Source organism: Drosophila grimshawi, unplaced genomic scaffold (genome assembly GCF_018153295.1).
Source record: "Drosophila grimshawi isolate 15287-2541.00 unplaced genomic scaffold, ASM1815329v1 contig_311, whole genome shotgun sequence".
NCBI lineage: Eukaryota > Metazoa > Arthropoda > Insecta > Diptera > Drosophilidae > Drosophila > Drosophila grimshawi.
In genome coordinates this window covers 8,985,864-9,004,449 of record NW_025063098.1, presented here as the reverse complement: position 1 = coordinate 9,004,449, position 18,586 = coordinate 8,985,864, and the positions used below count along the sequence as shown (strand labels likewise).

Here is an 18,586-nt window from a genome sequence, read left to right as displayed (position 1 = left end):
TTGATTCCATGGTGCAGTGACTTCGCCTGCATCTCATCGTAAAACTTTTAAGTGTTTGCCAGACATTTTCTCGTTAGTTGTTGGCTCCCAAGTTATTTGGACATTGTCCATGTCCTACTCATAGGCAGCCAGCTACGTCCACTTTCCCCGAGTGTAGCTGCCTAAAAACTCTCTCGTTAAAATCAAAAAATTAGCTGAAAACTTTCAGCATTCAAGTGAGAGGCGACATTTGTTTAAGTTGCTGTCATTGATGTTGTGGCTGCTGTCGTTGTTTTTGTGGGCTGTCTTCGTTCTTGTTTGTTTGTAGCTGTGGCAAGCCTAATTTTCAAATTAAACTTTAAGTAGCTCCCAGTGGGGCTTGGCCATCAACAAATTGACCACTTTCTAATGCGGCTTAGCCAATGCAGCGATACCTTTAATGTGCCCAGCCAACAAGCAATGGATATGCACTTGAAGTGTCAGAGTGCTGCCAAAGCCATTCAATAAGTACCACAATATTCCATCATGTACTCGTAGTATATTGGCTCACCATTGACATTGTCATGCTCGTCGAGTATTTTCATTTTATTTTCAATATACTTTCCATTTTGTTTCTTTTGGGGTTTTCCTTCTTTTCTGTTTCTGTTTTTTTTTATTTGATATATATTTTTCTTTTACGACTATGACAAATAAAATGTGCATGATTTTATGATCTGTTGATATTCCATTACATTTTTGTAAATATTTTGTTGCCAAATGCTCAGGCAGAGCTTCTGCCACTGCTGCCTTTACTACACACACAAACACACTTACACACACACACACACACACACTCTGGCAGGAGACTTACAAATACATGTACACTTGTACAATTTAAAAAGGATGTTTGCAGCTCTGCTGGGCATTTGGCACAATGGCTGAGCAAGTTCCATGGCTCTGATATATCTGTATGTATATATATGTGTGTTGTGTGTGTGTTTGTGTGTGTGTTTGCACCAGTGGCAAACTTGCTCTCGGCTGGCGTCTGATTGCTTTTACTGCCTGCCAGAGAATATCGAAATATTTTGTATTTTAAGCTTATTTTTATCCAATATGCACAATGATGCTTATAAAATATATTGCTCATGAATATACATATTGACATATGTATGCGTGTATATTGTGCAGCCACACCCCCAACCATCCCCCACCCCCACTGTTCTACTAGCGTGTATTTTAGATTATTGTGTATTATAAGCTTTGCAGGTCTACGTCTGGGGAAACAGATACATATTGCTAGACTGGGCACAGAAGAGACAAAATTCAAGACAATGAGTTGGTTGAGCTTAAATTTTTAACAAGCACAATTGGCAAACAAATTTCGGTTGAATTTTTATTTCAACGCAAATAGGAACAGCAACTTGCATAAATGATTTATTGCCACAATGAAATGGCTGCTGTGGTTGTCGCTGTTGTTGTAGCTGTTAGCCTTGCCATTGCTGCCACTTCAGCTGCCATTTCTAGTTAAGCATCAAAATTTGCGCCGTGACCAAATACAGGCCGAGCACAAATTCGTCTGGCAGCACTAACAGCAGCAGCAGCAGCAGCTACCAACCAATGTCAACGGCATCGTCAACGCTTGAGAGCAAACAGAAAGCAGAGCACTCGAGACAAGACGGGGACCATGGCTCAGGCATACGCTCGTAAAATTTTATATCCAATTTTACGATTTCTGACGCAAAAAGTGAAACTAACCATTTCGACATTAGACATGAACGCATCTCGGCCATGGGTCGCCACTGGGGGACCAGCAGCCAGAGCAGCAACGAAGGCCGAGCAGCTGGACGACCATTCTATTGGACTTGCTCGGGCGTCAACGAGCGAACAAACGTCAAGGATGCTGTGCATATTTTTTCGGCTCCTCCACAGCCTCCCCATTTCCCCACTTCGCTTGTCACTTTCTTTTCTTTTTCTCTTTATTTTTTTTTCGATTTTTTTTTGCTTTGTTTTTCGATTTTGGTGATGACAGCCAGAGCGACATTAAATGCCCCGCTTCAGCTGTTTGTGCCTGTGGTGGAAGCCAAGTGCTCGTCTGACCATTGCCAGCTGGGCTATGCGCTGGCCATTGGCATTCGTCTCATATTGATGGCAATGGCGCCCATGGTCGCTACAGTCCCAAAAACGTCGGCAACAACAGCAACGGCAACGACAACAGCAACAGCAACAGCGGTTGCGGCATTTTTATGGTCATGCGAGTGTGGCTCGATGAGTTGAAGAACTATTGAGAAGGCTGTCCACATAAGATGGTGCTGGAGTACATGTCCAGGCCACTACAGATTGCGCTGCAACAACCCTCGCTTCATGGCTTGTGTCCTTTGACTGACCGGCGTCGTCAACTGTCGTCCCTGCGGCTCTGTTGACTCAACATAGTCGAAGTCCCCACTGCTCTGCTTGAGTCGTTCTCTCGTCCCAGTTCTCGCATGTATTTGGCAAATCAATGACTGGCCGGGTGTCATTAAACGTTTGATCGTTTAATGCCCCAACTCTGGCCTCCCTGCCTCCCTCCCCCTTTCACCACCTTTTCCTGTTCCACAAGCAGCAGCTGCTGCTGCTGCTGCTGTTGGTGCTGCTGTTGAAGTATGTGCTGGGACTCGACTGCTGTTGTTGCCTTTGCGACTCCTCTCGTTGCTGTTTATCGTTTCGCACTTCCGTTGGTCAACTTCCTGTTGCGATTGGCAAGGCAACAACAAGGGGCCAAAATCAATTGGAAATTAATTTCATGCTTTGATTACCGGTTGTGTCGCACGTTTTATGACCTTGAATACGACACATTTGTGTCGTCACCATCGCTGCCCTGTTGTCCCCTTGTCCTCCTGTCTGATGTGCTGTTGTCCTGTTGTCCTATTGCCCTATGTGGCCCTAGTGGCTGTGTCCATTTCCTCACTAAATTAGCCAGTCAATGGCATGAATTGAAACGAATCGACCAGCAATACAGCTACAGGCTGGAACCCTCTACATTTGTCGTCTTGACTCTGTTGCTTCAATTTATCAAATGCTGCGGCTCATTCGTCCTCGATGCCTGTCAGGTGGCAGTGGCAAAGGAAGGTGGAGGTGGAGGTGGAGGTCGTGAAACTGACCGGGGAACGGTGGCAGTCGTTTCGAAGCGAATTGAGCCAGTTTCGGCTACGTGTGCACCACGTTAATTGAAATGTTTATATGACTTTTTATGGGCTGCCAAAAAGGCTCATTACATTTACGGGATTTCAATACCAACGTTTTCGCCTCATTCGACCGCTGATTAAAGCAATTCGCACCAATAATTCTTGAGTAAAAACCAGCAACTGAAGCACTCTAATACTTTTATGCGCAAACCATTCATTTATATGCATTAGTATTTGTTGGCAACTTATAAATATACACCAATATATATATATATATATATATATATATCTATCTATCTATATATTGATATATATATATTTATTACTATGCTGTAATAGTTTGTAGGGAAAACGTTGAACTAAATAGAATTTGGCCGAGTTGGGTAACAGGCTGCATCTGTCCCGCTGCGTCTTGCACCTTTTTGCATCTTTTGTGTTAGCAAAAGTTTTCTGCACGTTTGTGCAAATCCATTCAATATGGCTGCCGTTGCCGTTGCCGTTGTCATTGTGCACAGGATACTCTGAGGAGCCACTCCTGCTGCTTCTGTTGAACACTTCGCCAGCATTCTTGGATTGCCGCCTGCCTTCCTTTCTGTCGACTCGACTCGACTTGCCTCACCTCAACTCAACTCACCTCGTCTTGCCACTTGCCCTTCATCCTTAGCCCTTCATCGTTCCTCGTTCCTCGTTCGTCGGCTCATTCGTTTATTCAATGCTTTTCTTCGATTTTGCACTGTTGGATTTTGCCTTTTATCAGGGGCAAGAACGCGACGGTGGCATGGTTGGTTGGGACGAGCAAACGCATTTGAGGATAACCAAAAGGTGCTTTTATATGCTTAATGGAAAATCTAATTTATGACCTATGGCTTTTCTGTTCGTTGCGTTTTCTTGCCACGTCGTCGTCGTCGTCGATGTAGTCGTCGTCCATCGATGCCGCAGACATTTGTGCTTTAGATTTGTATTTGTCCTTTTGCAGCTGGAGCCAAAGCAGCAGCAGCAGCACCACCACCACCAGAACAGCAGCAGCAGAGCCAGTCTATTCTGAAACAAATGAAGATTAATGCGAATCGAATGTGCTGCCTGTGTAAATGTGGCCGTCAAGCTATGTGTGTGTGTGTGTGTGTGTGTGTGTGTGGAACAGAGTGTGTGCCAGTCCATGCTGCTGCTGTTGGCCACACCATTCAAAAATTAAACATTCCGAATGCATTTATAATTTAAATGAATAACCCAAAAACGATTTTTTTTTTTGCACTCTTTAGTGCCAAATCAAATCGCATGCCATTTTTATACTTCAAATGAGCGGAAGTTTTAGCGCATAAATTTGAATGTGGGAAATGTGGCTCCCAAGTCGTTTCCTCAATGCCCAAATGCTGATGACGATGATGACTATAGCCATAATGATGATGATTACGATGATGAGCGAAAGAGAGAGAGAGGAACCGAGAACGGAGAACGGAGAACGAGATTACAACGCCCACATAAGGCACGCAATAAATTGGCCAAAAATTATGTTACACAAAAGTTGGCGCAAATTGCGCAATTCGGCAAAAAGGCAGAGCGAACACCAACTGCAATGCATCCCAATTGACGTCGATTATCGCGCGGCAAAATAGTTAGTTTGTTTGTTCAACGTTTTTGCTTTTTCCCTGGGTCTATTTTGCCATTTTAAACGTTATCGAAAACTAACCGAAAATTCTAAAACTATCGAGCCCTGGTAAGCTCATAAGAGCACAGTGGCTGTGTGGGTAGATGGGTTGATGGGTAGATGGGTGTGTGAACTCAAACAGTTATAAGCCCCTCTGTGTGTGTTGGTCTGTTGCTGTTTATATGTGTATTGAGTGTGTGTGTGTGTGTGTGTGTGTGAGGATATATTGTGCCCAGTGCCTGCCAAAAGTTGCAGTTGCAATTGCGCTTTTTGTAACCGGGTCGAAGCTTGGTCTGGCCTGCACTTGCCCCCTTCTCCAACCCACCATACACCACCCACCACCCTCGACCTCGCCAACCAGTTCAATTCGCTGCAAAACGGAGCAATTAAGTGTAAAAATGCGAAACACATACGCTCAAAGTGCACACAGAACCAACTCCCAACACTTTTGCTGTTTGTGGTCCTCGTCGGGATTCCATCGGTGCTGCTGTTGCTGCTGCTGCGCTGCCATCGAGCTTGCTGCCACAGATGCCACGCATGTTGCATGGGCATGTCACCTTCTAAACGAAATGAGCAGCAAATTGGCAGTAAATTTGTTTGCTATTTTTCTTCTGCTGTTCTTGTTGATGTTGTTGCTGCTGTTGCTGCTGTTGCTGCTGCAATGGTTGCTGTATTTTCAGCTGTTTTTGCCGTTTTGCTGCCTCAACCTTTAGAAATGCAACAGTTTTTGTTTTTGTTGCATTGCAAACGAGTTTGGCGTACACTGGCCAAATAGCCCGGGGGATGGGCCAAGGCAATGCCAGTGGGTGGTGCTCACTGCTGCTGCTGTTGCTGCTGCTGTTGCTGCTGTCGCTGCTGCCGTAGTCGTTCAGGGCAATACACAAGCAGCAAAAACGCGTCTTTTCGCTCACAACTCGAATTTGATGGCCACTTAAACTTGTTCTGTGCGCAAATTTAAGTTCTTTTTATCTTTTTTTTTAGCTGTTTTGGCCAACTGAGATTCAGAGTGCATGTTGCACACAGCATTGACTGCTGTTGCATCTGCATCTGTATTGGTTCTTGTTCTGTGCCGATTGCTATAGCTGGCAATAACTCGAAATCAAAGCGCAGCAGGCAGTCGACCGTCTGGCCACTCTGTCATACACTTGCTGCCAACACGCCCAGCGATGACCCCGCGGCGACCTCAGCCGACGAGCCGACGAACAGCCGACCAACTGTGCCCGGCGGTGGTCTCGATGTGGACATCATTTACGGCTGCTGCTGACACACGCTCGAAACCTGCCCCATTGGGCATTGCGTTAGCCAGCAGCAACAAATTGCGCGCCTCAAACCGTCGACTCTCCATGTGAGACCTGCGATGTGAGAGAGTCTCCCTCAAAGTGGACGCTTGCAGTAATATCGTCGACTTGGCGTTATTGTTTAGAAAACCCAGCTGGAGCATAACCAGGCAATACACAGTACACAGCTGGCCAGTGAAATAGGTGTGAAGCCAATAACTTGGTGGCAAGCAACATGCATAGCTGATTTTTCTAATTCATTTTGGTAACTTGCGTTTCCAGAAAATGCTGTCAAGCTATGCAAAGTGGTTCCCCATCTTTGCTATTCTAGCCAAAGGAAATTTAGTAGATATTCTACTAGCTGAAAACAACTACAAAAGTTAGCTGTAAATCGCTCTTGATGACTCAAAAACGATCAGTTTTAGCCAATAACAATTTTCGCTGATTTTTTTTAAGAGATTGTTAATTTGTTGCTTCATCTTATAGCTGACGTGCATGTCTTATATCAACAGGCCTGTTTTACTTTTAGCAAAGATATTTATCAATTTGACCATACGCAATCTTAAGCAAGATATTTCTAATTTGATATATTACTATTCAAATGTGAGATTCAAAAAATGCACAAGTTATTGTCTTCATCTCTATTTTAGTGACCAGGAGTGTGCGTACCACACACATACATGTGTACATTTCCATAGTGGCATTGTCCGTTCGCAGTAGCCGCGCCATTAATTCGCCTTTCCAGCCATCTGTCCTCCCGCCCGTCTTCCCACTTCCCCTTTCCTGCCCACTCCAGTGCTGAGCTTGTTGGTCCAACGATTCATCGGAAAAGTGAATTTGCGCACAAATCGATTGGCAAATTATTATGTATTGGCCTTTTGCAGCCAGATAGCCAGATAGCCAGCCATAGTCAGATAGCCAGATATGTGGATAGCTGGGATAGCTGGGTCTATGTTGCATGTTGAAAGGATGGCTGGCCCGAGGTGTTGTTCCGCAAATTGCAAAATACTGATGTGTCGGAATTCAAAAGGGGCGTTCTGCAACTTGATATTTAATAAATTATTCCTTTATCGTCGCACGATCAATACTTATCTTGTTAGAAGGGAACTTTGCAACCCTTGTTATTTACTTTTGAAGTGCTAAAAATGCGTATTGAATAAACTTTATTTGTTTACATAATAATATTGTATGTGTATTTATTTTACAGTTGATTTTATTATTATTATTTTGTTTTTATTATGTATTTTATTATTTTACAGAGAAACACATTCGAAAAAAGCCTTTAAGATAAGCGTTATACATAAACCGTTACAATCTGACCGTTAAATTTCTTATTGGTTGCCACATGCGCAAATTCATTTCATGTGCTGCCAGATCTTTGAAAATATAACACACAGCAGTGGGCTTTTGCTCATAGTTATGCATAGCTACTCAAAGCTAATTGCTGCAGCGCTTTACCATTAAGCGCCGTCAGGTCTTAACTTGCATAAATACTGGGTTTTAGAACATACGATATTCAGGGGAAATTTGAGAATGCACAATGTTCAATGTTGTGGGAGCGCTTTTTCGTTAAGTTCATACTGCAGTTTAAGTCTACACAAAGGTGTGTGTCTTGGCTTTTTCGTTAAGTAAGGAATTGCAAGCTTTCATATTTACTCCGCACACAACGAAACACTTCAAATTTAGCAGAGTCCGCCAACTTAACAGACTTTGCTCCACATCTCTGTTTACAGGATGTCGAAATAAATACTTCAGAACATGCGATTTCGTATACTATTAATGTGTGCCAAATGTTAAAACCATTGATTTGGTTTGTTTTTTTTTGTGTTTTTATTATTAAGCGGTGATTTGAAAATCACTCGAACCAGCTTTGAACCAGGCTGGTAAGAACTGACGTAATTTTTTCAGTCACTTCTCAGCCACAAGTGGGCAATGTGATGTGAAACTTTCGCTTGTACTCTCTGCAAAAGTGAGCCTCAAAATTATAACGAATGCTGCTCTGCTCGTAGGGCTCGAAGTTCTGTGCAGAATATAAAGATAACAATTAATAAAAATTAAAATAGTTTTCTTAGTTAATTATTTTCGCTTACATTGTCAAAGACAATTGTGGGCACAAATGAAAGGCCGAGTGCCAGTGTTTCCCGGCCATAAGGCAACAGAATTTCAGGCGTCTTCCGCGTCCGTTTGCAATCCTTGGCCGCAGTCACATCCAGACTGAGGCGGGCTGCGCAGGCGTCAATGCTATTGGTGTAGGAGCGCAGCATGCAGTAGATCAGATCGAAAGCTTTTCGCAATTCCAGATGCTCCAAAACACAGGCGTGTAGAGCATTCAGCTCGCACTCTTCTCTGCCATGCTGGCAAAAAAGCTGCAGCTCGCCGATCTCCGTGTTGTTGTAGAACTAATCACAGAAAGCACACATGATAGATATTTCACTCGAAAGCCTTAACGGAACCTGTACAAACTTACTGCCGCCTTGCCGAATGGATAAAGCTTTAGTTCGGTGCGGGGCCACCAATCGTTGTCGAGCAGCGCATCGTGCAGTCGACGCCGCACAAAGAAAATGCTATCCGGACAGAGTGCCTCATAGTGTATGGCCAATGTCAGCTTGGGCAGCTTGGGCGCAGGGGCTGCAGAAGTGGGCGATTCAACGGCAATTTCATCTGTCAACTGGGTTTGACCGGAGCAGCCAGTTATTGAAAACATCAACAGCGATAACGCTGGGAACAGTATCCACATTGCCCGATTATCCATTGCCAGCGGCGACCGATTAAGTTCTTTACAGCTTCACAAATAAAGAACAACTGTTTTGCCGCAAAACAGCAATTGCTATATTATCATCATATGCTCTCCCCCTATGCAAATGTTGCCCATATGTTTGTGTTTTGTTATCTAAAACGAATTATATTTGCATGTTTGCGATTGTATTTATGTATTTATGTGTGTGTGTGTCTGTATGCTTGTGTGTGTGTGTTTGTGTGTTGATTTAAAGAGTTCGTCAATTAACCCACTAACAAACAGCTGCGAAGGAGAGAGAGGGGAGCTGTATTTCGTAGAGGGTGGCAGCCTACCCAGTGGAACAAGTACATTTCAATAAAATTTCAAATTAAAAGATAAGATTGATATTCATAAGATATCGGAGAGTATTGAACATTGCAGCATTGAGTGGGGAAAACCAATCGATAAGAAAATTACCCAATTATGTTTTTTTTTGGATTTGCATATTAACCAAAAATATATCAGCCATTTTATTGATTTTTTTCCATTTAAATAAAACCAAAAAAAAAAGATTGCAATCTGCAAAATGAATATGATTTAATAAGACAACAGTTAAACTCTATCATTCAGTCGAGATAGCAAATAATTATTATAATTTTTTTTAATTTGAAAAAAGATTTTTTTTAAATAATTATTTACATTTTTACTTTGTGGAAATATTTAAAAAAATATATAAAATATAATAATATATAGTTTCAGAATTGTGGTGCGATTTTTTAAAATAATCGTTCGAAAATATAAAGCGGCCATATTTTCTTACAAGCAGTCAGCCCGACAAGTTGGCAAGTTGGAAAAATAGTCCAGTTCGAGTGTATTTATAATTGTTAACGGCAATTGTGGGTTAAGTTTGTAGTTTGGGCAGATTCCATGCATATTAATGGCCAGCTATGTGTGACCATGGTGCACCTTGTCAGTCGACATTAACAAGACGTAAACAGTGAAGACTTCATGGGCAACAAGTTCAGTGCACTTTAGTGTCGCGCTGGCGCTAATTGACAGACAGCTCCATTTTGGAGGCAAAGGCCTGTGTAATCGGAACGGTATCTGCGGCAGCAGAAAACCAGTTGGACTGCCTACGCGCGTAGCTGAGCGTGGCACAAAAGGAGTAACTGTCATTGGTCGTGTGGCATTGACCACGGCATGAGCTTGGCCAATTTCAATTTCTAACTATTTTTCAATGGCTTTAATTACAACTGAATTCTTCAAATGGCTGTCAGAAGCATTTATGGTGCGTGTTTCATGGTCAAGGTTTGCACACAAGAATGCCGCCCGGCTGGCCGGGCTAATTGTGTTGCAAGCAGTGGCAAGTGGCAGCTGAGAGACACCATCAACCAACAGCCATCCAAGCCGACCAATCCGACTTGGCTGCAAAAAGTGACAGTGTTTTATGGGACGCCTTGCCGATTTCCGCACATTAATTGGCTGCTGTCCACATCCAACTTCGACTCCGGCTTCAGCTGTGAACTCGATCCGAATCCGAATCCAAATCCAAATCCGAATACGAGCCCAAATGCGTCACTGCAGCAATTAACCCAAATTGCGTTTGCCCACCAATTGGGCGGCAACTGAATCTGCACGCCCAGGCACAGCTCCAGGCAGCCTCACGAATATCGTTTTATCTCTCGCAGTTGATGTCTGTGCCAGTTTCTGTGGCCGTTTCTCACTTTTCCACAGTCTCCATTACTAATTTGCATTCGTGTTGTGGCTGTTGTTGTTGCTGTTCTTGCACATTGTTGTTGTTGCAGTTGCTCTTGCTGTTGCTGTTGCTGTGACTCGCTTTTGTTGCTTTTGTGTCGCTTGTATTGCTTGCTGCTTGCTGCTTGCTCAAGTGCTGTATTCTTTCCATACCCTGTGCCAGTAATGTAGCAGTTGGGTAAGCAGCACTTAGAACCCGACTCTACTCTTGGAAAAATAAAATGTAAGAAAATGGAATGTTGTTGAGCTTTAAAAGAGTTGGAAAATAACTTTAGATCGGATCGGAAATTTAGAAAATCTTCTAAAAATGAAAATCCAACTAAAAGCTAGAAAGTTATGCTTAAATTTAGAAATAATTTTGAACTACTATTTGCCAAATTTATAGAAAATATTTCGAAAAGTAGAAATGCAAACACTTATTTAAAAAAATATATACATATATATCTGAAATTCAGTAAAAAGTAATGAAAATTGCTTATATAATAAGTTTGCCTTAAAGGCACTGAATTCGGGATCGGTGTAAATCGTATAAATAAAATCTTATAATACCTAATGTTTAATAATAATGAAAATTAAATAAAAAATAATCTAAGAATTTCGAATAAGAAACAACACTGTTATGAGAACCTGTTTTTAAACACTCAACATGTGCTTATATATTGACATTCTTTAAAATAGTTCATTCTTGTATTTTTTTTTTTAATTTTATAAAAACATAACTTGGAATTAACATACACAATTTTCCGTTTTGGAAATATACTTTCTGAATAATAAGGTCAGTTACCCGTGACTTTCCAAATTGCGGCGAATTTATGAAATTAAACGAATTTTTTTCCGACAGGGTGTCATTTAGTCGATCACTGGCGTCTCCGTAAATATAAACTTCTTGTGTCTCATTGCAACATTTAACAGGCATTTAACAATGGCAACATTTACAACATCGTGTTGTTGTTGTTGTTGTTGTCGTTGATCTTGTTTACTTGCCGAAAAACGAGTAAGTCATGGACATTAACCCTTATGCTTGCTGCTGCGCATAACGATTGTCATCAACTTACTTTATAATTAGAATATATCATTGGGCAAACAATGGGATTAAAGTAGATCATCACAACAACATGATGCTCACACAATGCTCGAGAAATCTTAGGTAAATTCACAACAGACAATTAAATCGAAATTAATTTTGAAAAGAATACATTTTCTAACAGGGTGTTTAAGCAAAACGAGTTTCGGCTTCGATTCTGGTACGCCGTGCATATAAAAATTCCGTTAAACGTTCCGGTAATTTACCAAACTTTTTTTTACGGAAAACAGTTACGTATTGGTATTCAGATTCTGGAAAATAAGTGAGACGTTCCTGACTGTGGAATACTCTGATATCACTGTAATAACAGAGACATAATTGTGAATACAAGTTCTCGAACAGCAGCTTAAACATATCTTGAACACCAGCTTTAACACCAGCTTGATCAAACATTATGGCCATTCCGATACGGTGTTTTTGCGAGACAAATAATATCAGTTCTGACAATTGTGCTTTAAAACAATTTTGAGTTTAGCCTTTTGATTTCGATTCCGTTTCAGTATTGCAATGGGTAGAGATGCGGCTCGTATTCCGGTTTGACTCACTGATTTAAATATATTAAATGTTTGGTAACAACAGTCTTTTAAATATGGGTTGTTTCCGCCGACATGCGTCGCAAGTGTTAAAGACTTCGACTTCGCATGCGGCTTTTTGTGGGTCACGGTGGACCAGTTTTCGCTCGCAAGGAAGATATTGTCTGTCTGGCCTGTCACAGCGCACTTTCCCGCTTACAAAATATGCATGTATATCGGGTTCTCTTTCACCGCAACCAATGCTTTTTGGCTAACTGAAAAAAGAGCTGATGGACAGTTTCACAAGACGTTCGAATGGACAACCGTTAGGCGCTGGAAGGGGTTGGCGGTGGATGCACACGATCTTTCTCTGCTAAGCTCCATTCGATGCGTTCGGTGCACGTCTGGAGTCGTGTTTGGGCATAATATATATGTATATATATGTGTATCAATTGTGTGCGTCTCTAAGCTGACGTCTTATGCAAATGATGCTGGGTTTTCTAGCTGTTGGCTGTTGGCACTTTAAATGCCTAATTTCCGCTGCATTCAGCGGCATTGTCAATTTCTGATTCTCTATGCCAAACAACTGTGAGTGCCGACACTTATAAGTGACGGACTGACTGACACTCTGGCATAACTCAGCCGGGCCTTGCCTCATCGCCATATTTCTTCGCTGTTACATGATGACTTGCAGCGAGTTGGCTGTCTTTCGGTTTGCGTGCAAACCTCAAATAAAAACGAAGAGATTGAATTTTATGGCAATTGTCGACTGTTGAATGCGCTGCAAGACCTCCAAGTAATTTCTTAGGGTATTCTCATAAAATAATAGTAGCTAGCCGCTGTTTCATTATGAATTAAAAAAAAACTTTAAACATCTTTTGTTATACTTATTAAATAATTTATAACCTTTATTTTAATATTGATATTTATTTTAGTCATTAATGTCACAAGTAAAAATAGTATTTCGTGTTTTTTGGGATGATTAACGAATTTCGAATCGATGTTATTGATATTTTGGTAAAATAAATGACATAAATAGAAGACAGGTAATACAATTATACAGTTTGTGAAAATGGAAAAACATTTCGTTTTCATTTTGAAATCATGTTCTAATTTGCGAGAGCAAAAAAGTGGTCTCTTTTGAAAAAGGAAGAAAAACAGAAACAGAAGATTTTTGTTCCAAGTAAAAACGGAAAGGATTTGCGTAAATTGGAGCACGCCTGATAAATTTTTAAATTCATTTTGATAACGATGAAATTTAAATTTACATTAAATTCTTTGTAATTTATAAATTTGTCTGCTATTAATTATTTCATTATTAAACTTAATTGAATTGATAATATATATGATAATAAGAAATACAAGCTGATCAACAGTTTTATTTTAACCAATCGCTAATTTTCTCACTACCACGTTAACGACCAATGGCGATTCATATTCATATTGAGAAATGTTTGAAAATGCTGCTTAAATTGATTAACTTTTCCATAGTGTTATCAATATGGGTGCAACACCATTTGCAGCGTATTAATAGCAGCAAAGTTGTGCCGCAAGCAGCCGAAAGCAAAGCCGAAACAATGAGCCAACTAAATGATGCCACAGCCACAGCAACAACCAAGGTGCATGTGGTATATGCAACTGATGGCGGCACCTAAACAATTGCTTCTGCTGGGCTGGGCTGTGATTCAACTTTGACATTCAATGCGATCGATGCGCGCAGCTGTCATAGTCGATTTGGACAGTTTCTCCATTTCTCTGGCTTATTTCAGCAGTTGCGTAAAAATATGCGAGTTCCACTTAAGCATCTTAAGCAATCGACAGAACATCAGCACGAATCTGTTTCGCATTTGCAGACTGGACTGTAAACTGGTTCTCATATCTTTCACTTGCGGCTAAGTGCCATTTTGATCTCAGCCACGTTACGTGAAGCAAGCACTCTTTTTTATGGCACTTGCAGCTGGACGGTGCAATCGCAGTGAAAACAGTTAGTTCCGATGCCAATAACCTGAATGGAGCAAACTTCAGTCCAGTTACTCACCTTTTTTTCTGTGACTCTGACTGACTGGCTAAACAACACAATCATAAATTAGATCTGACTGGGCAGATAAGTGCAGTGCGTAGTACGACACCTACTTAACATGACACGACTAAAGTAAAGTAAAGCTGCACTCGAAAAAAATGAATATTTGAAATTGGTTAACCATTGGTTCCAAGGGCAGCTCACATTGTTACTCGGAAAGTGTACTTCTAAAAAGAAAGATTGTGTCTTTCTAAAGACGAGTGTTTTTCTTTTCCTATTTCCATGGTACAATTTTCTAAAAAGTGTACAAATTTGTTCATTTTCAGGGTCCTTTTTTTATTTTTTCTTTTTCTATTACTTATATTACTTTTAGGCAGACAGCAGTCGAAAGAGCCAATTTAATTGCTACTTTCGAACTTCAGAACTATTTGCTAAATATGCTCAATTTTTTAGATATATAATTCTGAAAGATCGATTGCTTTAATAATTGTATTTTTTTTTAATGTATTTTCGAATATTTGTAAATTATTGTAAAAAATCGGAAACTTTTTCTACTTGTCAGGATAATCTTTAATGTTATTTTTGTTCTGAGTGTACTAAGCATGAGCAAAGCGATCCAAATTGGGACCACTGACGCAAGATAAAACGCCTCTGGGTGTAAGCCACCTACATATGGATATATATATATTTGTGTGTGTATGTGTGTGTAAATGAGAGATAGGTGAAGGCTTATTTATAATTGTCAGATAATTGCTTGGTTCTGCTATGTGGCAGACATCGAAAATAGCAACTGACTCAAATTGGGAGCATAGAACACAAATCGTGTGACGCTGACTGATACCGAGTTTAGTAGGGCACTGCTGCTCGGTGGTTAGCAGTTGTTTTATTTTTCTTAATTGGATTTTGAGAGCGCCACGCTGACTATGTTCTATGGGAGGCAAATACAATGCCTGCTCCACTTGCAAAACATATTAAAGGCTAAATACAAAGAGCGACCTTCTCTATTTGCTATTTGCTATTTGCATGGCATTTTGCATACCCTGATGAAGGTTATTTTAGCTATGTCTCTGACAAAATTACCAAATAAAAATCTATCTTTAAAGGGTAAAAATAAAGTTATTCTTTATTGGGGTCTTCTCAAAAAAATTTGTGAAATTTGTTATGTTAATTAAAACGACAGTTCTTTTTATGATTTGTCTATAAGTAATTAAATTTTTACCGAAATTTGTGCAAAAAACACGATCTCAGCTATTTTATTTATTATTTTTTTAAAGTCGATTTTTGTTCTTTACTCCCAAATTGATCAAATTTGTGTGTGCAACCGTTAGCATTTTGGGAGTAAACATACTTTTTTCAGAGAGAAAACATTTAATATTTGATAACATTATTTTATTCGAGAAAGCTTAGAGTTGGTAATAGGTTTCCATTGCCAATTAGTATCCTTTCTCTAGCTTAGCAGTTACTTAATTAAAATCGGATTAAAATGTTAATTTTTTGTATTTCAAAGCACTCATTGACTGTTTGGCTGTAAACCCATATCGAAATTTCCACCGACTGAAATGAAAGTGAGTGCATTTTGTCTTCGAGCTGCCGAAAAGCACAAATCTTTTGTTTGTTTGTTTGTTTGTTTGCCTAATTTCATTGCTCAGCAATAAGAAGAGAAAACATGTATCTAGATATGTTGATATGTGTATTAGGCAGATAAAAAGCGGAAACGCCGCGCAGAAATTTACGAGCATTGACCGGTGGCTTCTTTTTGGCAAGGGTGGCAAGGCTGGCGGCGCTGAAGCGTTGAGCAACAAGTGGTCAAGTTGTGGACGTCAAGTTCTAATCACATTAGCACACTGACCAACAATGGGATATTAGAACAAACGTTCACGACCCGGCCATTATTAAGCGGCTGTGCAAATACATTATTATGTCCGAGTCAATCCATTGTTTGACTTGCCCCACACAAACTTAAGGTGTTCACAGCAGGCAACAGAGCACAGACCACAGGCCACAGACCTCAGCCCACGCCAATGAGCCGTTGCGCAAGATTTATAACGCCTCTGGCCGGCGGATCCGCAAATTGTATTGTGCATGGTAACTACAAACTATAAACTACAAACTAGTTGAGGCTTCCGTTAGAATCAGCAGTGTTGGTTACAAGACAGCAAATTGCTTCAAGTCAAATGCAAAAATGTGGGTCTAGGTCGCCGCACAGAGGTTGACGTCGCCTGCGGTGGTTTCTTGCTCTATGTGTGTGTGTGTGTGTGTGTGTGTGTGTGTGAGTGTGCAGCCAGCTGAGAAATTCTTTGACGTCTATTTCGGTTGCCATTTTAGGTTGGTGTGTGTGACACAAATTTTGGGGTCTTTGGTCGGTCTGGCGAAAAGCAAATTACAATTTGCTGCCAAGTGACGACTTTTGTGAATGTGACAGCCAAAATAGACTGTGATGGGGTTTTTGGATTGGGGGCAGAAATACCAAGCATGGGATAGCAATTTAGCGCCGCCTTTGGCACTGGCAGCAGGGTCGCTTCTCCGTTTCTCCGCCTCCACTGGAAACTCGTTTCCGTCTACCTTGGCTTTGTTTTTGTTGATGTTGATTACAATTATTTTCAATTAAATGTGAGAGCAACCAAAAAGCTTTTTCACAGTCTGTTTACATTTTGTTGCAGGCCAAACAGCTGATTCCGTCAGCGTGAGAGCGAAGTAGAGAGCGAGAGAGCGCAAATGCGTTCTAGAGAGAGCGTGCGCACGTGAGAGCGCTGTAAATGAAAAGCTAAGCCCCTGCAAAACTTTTGTCAATTGATTGAGCGGCGGCGGCCCCAACACAGCCAAGCAACAACAAACTACAACTACAAAGACATGCGGAGGCATTACTTACTAGGCAAAGCACAGCAAAGCACAGCACAGCACAGCACAGCAAAGCAAAGCCAACAAACAAAACTCACTGGTCTGCTGCTGTGCCGCAGTCAGTTGTTATCGGAGCTTGCTGCCGCTGTCATGTCCGAGACGTAGACGCGCACGGTTCGTTTGCTGGTGGGTTTTTTTTTTCTGATTGGGTCGGGTCTGCTCTGGTCTGGTCTGGTCTTGATTGCCTTACCTTTCTTCGTCTTCTTCTTATTCGTTTAGTGTTCGGTTTACGTTCGCGCGCGCTCTCTTTCTCTCTCTCTCACTCTCTGCCAACTTAAATCTCCCACGCGCTCGCTCTCTCTCTCAGTTTCTCTGTCTCTTGACATCACACAAATAATACATTATATAGTTGGTTATTATATTTGCTTGTGGCCACAGAGAATGTACTAAAATAACAAACAATCCTATAATATTTATAATTCTGTGCAGTGCATAATATTCAATATAGTACATAAAATTTCAAAAAATATTTTACACATTTAACTGTCTCAATTAAGTTGCCTAGCTGCGAATGCAAAATAATTCTACCTACCTGTGTGTGTGTGTATAATTCTACTACATAGCTACAAGTATAATAATAATAATCAATTCATATTCATATTCAGAGAGAGAAACCAAATCTCTCAAGTTCATGGCTTTTGGTTGTCAAAACAACAATTTATCGTGTGTACTTGCGCAAAGTGAAATTGAATTGGCGCAGTGAAATTGTTTATAGCCCAAAAATCAATGTATCTCTCTCGTCAGTCAGTCAGTTTGTCAGTCATACAGCTTATCAGTTATGGATCTTGAAATCTAACAAAAATCTATCAAATATACATATAAATGTGCATCTGAACAAGTTTTTCTGCCGGTATTTCGGTTTTTCGGCTTCGTCTGATTGTCTCTTATCAAATGTATCTTATCAATTGATATTAAACAGCGTGACAAGCATGAATGAATCTATGTATATATCTACAAACATGTACATATATGTATATATGCATCGATATGTACATATGTACACTCATGTATTACAAGCATTGCTGTAGGTGTGTTGATTGCGTACTTGTTCAATTTGTGTACAGATCTGTATTCCCATCTCTATCTCTATCTCCATCTCTATTTCTATCTCTATCTCTACCTATATACCCTCTATGCTGATAACGCAGTTAGGTCTTTCTCTCCTCTGTCTCGTCGCGTCTCGCTCTCCACAGCCTTATCTGGCTGACCCTAGCACCGGTCACTTAAATATAATATGTCTGTATATACATACCTATAATATTCGAATACCTACTATATATAAATTATAGATGTGTTTGTGTGTGTGTGAAAATAACTTATTTGTGTTTTGTTTTCGCGTGTGCAAAAGTCGACAGACTTTTCATTGTCGTCGTTTAGCAAATCGCAAAATAGCGAAAATGTCTTCATTTGATTTAAGTGCGCGGATTTGTAAAAGCTATAATTGTATGTAAATGTAAATGTGAATCGCGAGTGCATAAATAAATGAATATTGTATGTATTTTTAATTGCATTTAGTTTAAAGCGGAAATACACACACACACACACACAGCTGCACAACAA

The 18,586-nt window shown here is 40.6% G+C and overlaps 1 protein-coding gene across 1 annotated transcript; it reads right to left on the bottom strand.

Moving 5' to 3' along the window:
- Positions 1-7,861: 7,861 nt before the first annotated feature.
- Positions 7,862-8,821, bottom strand: LOC6563218 (GILT-like protein 3). Its single transcript, XM_032737128.2, has 3 exons — positions 8,509-8,821; positions 8,132-8,440; positions 7,862-8,061 (listed from the first exon to the last, which is right to left on the bottom strand). Exons 1-3 carry the CDS (start codon positions 8,791-8,793, stop codon positions 7,957-7,959), a joined length of 699 nt encoding a protein of 232 aa, XP_032593019.1. The 5' UTR covers positions 8,794-8,821; the 3' UTR covers positions 7,862-7,956.
- Positions 8,822-18,586: the final 9,765 nt, after the last annotated feature.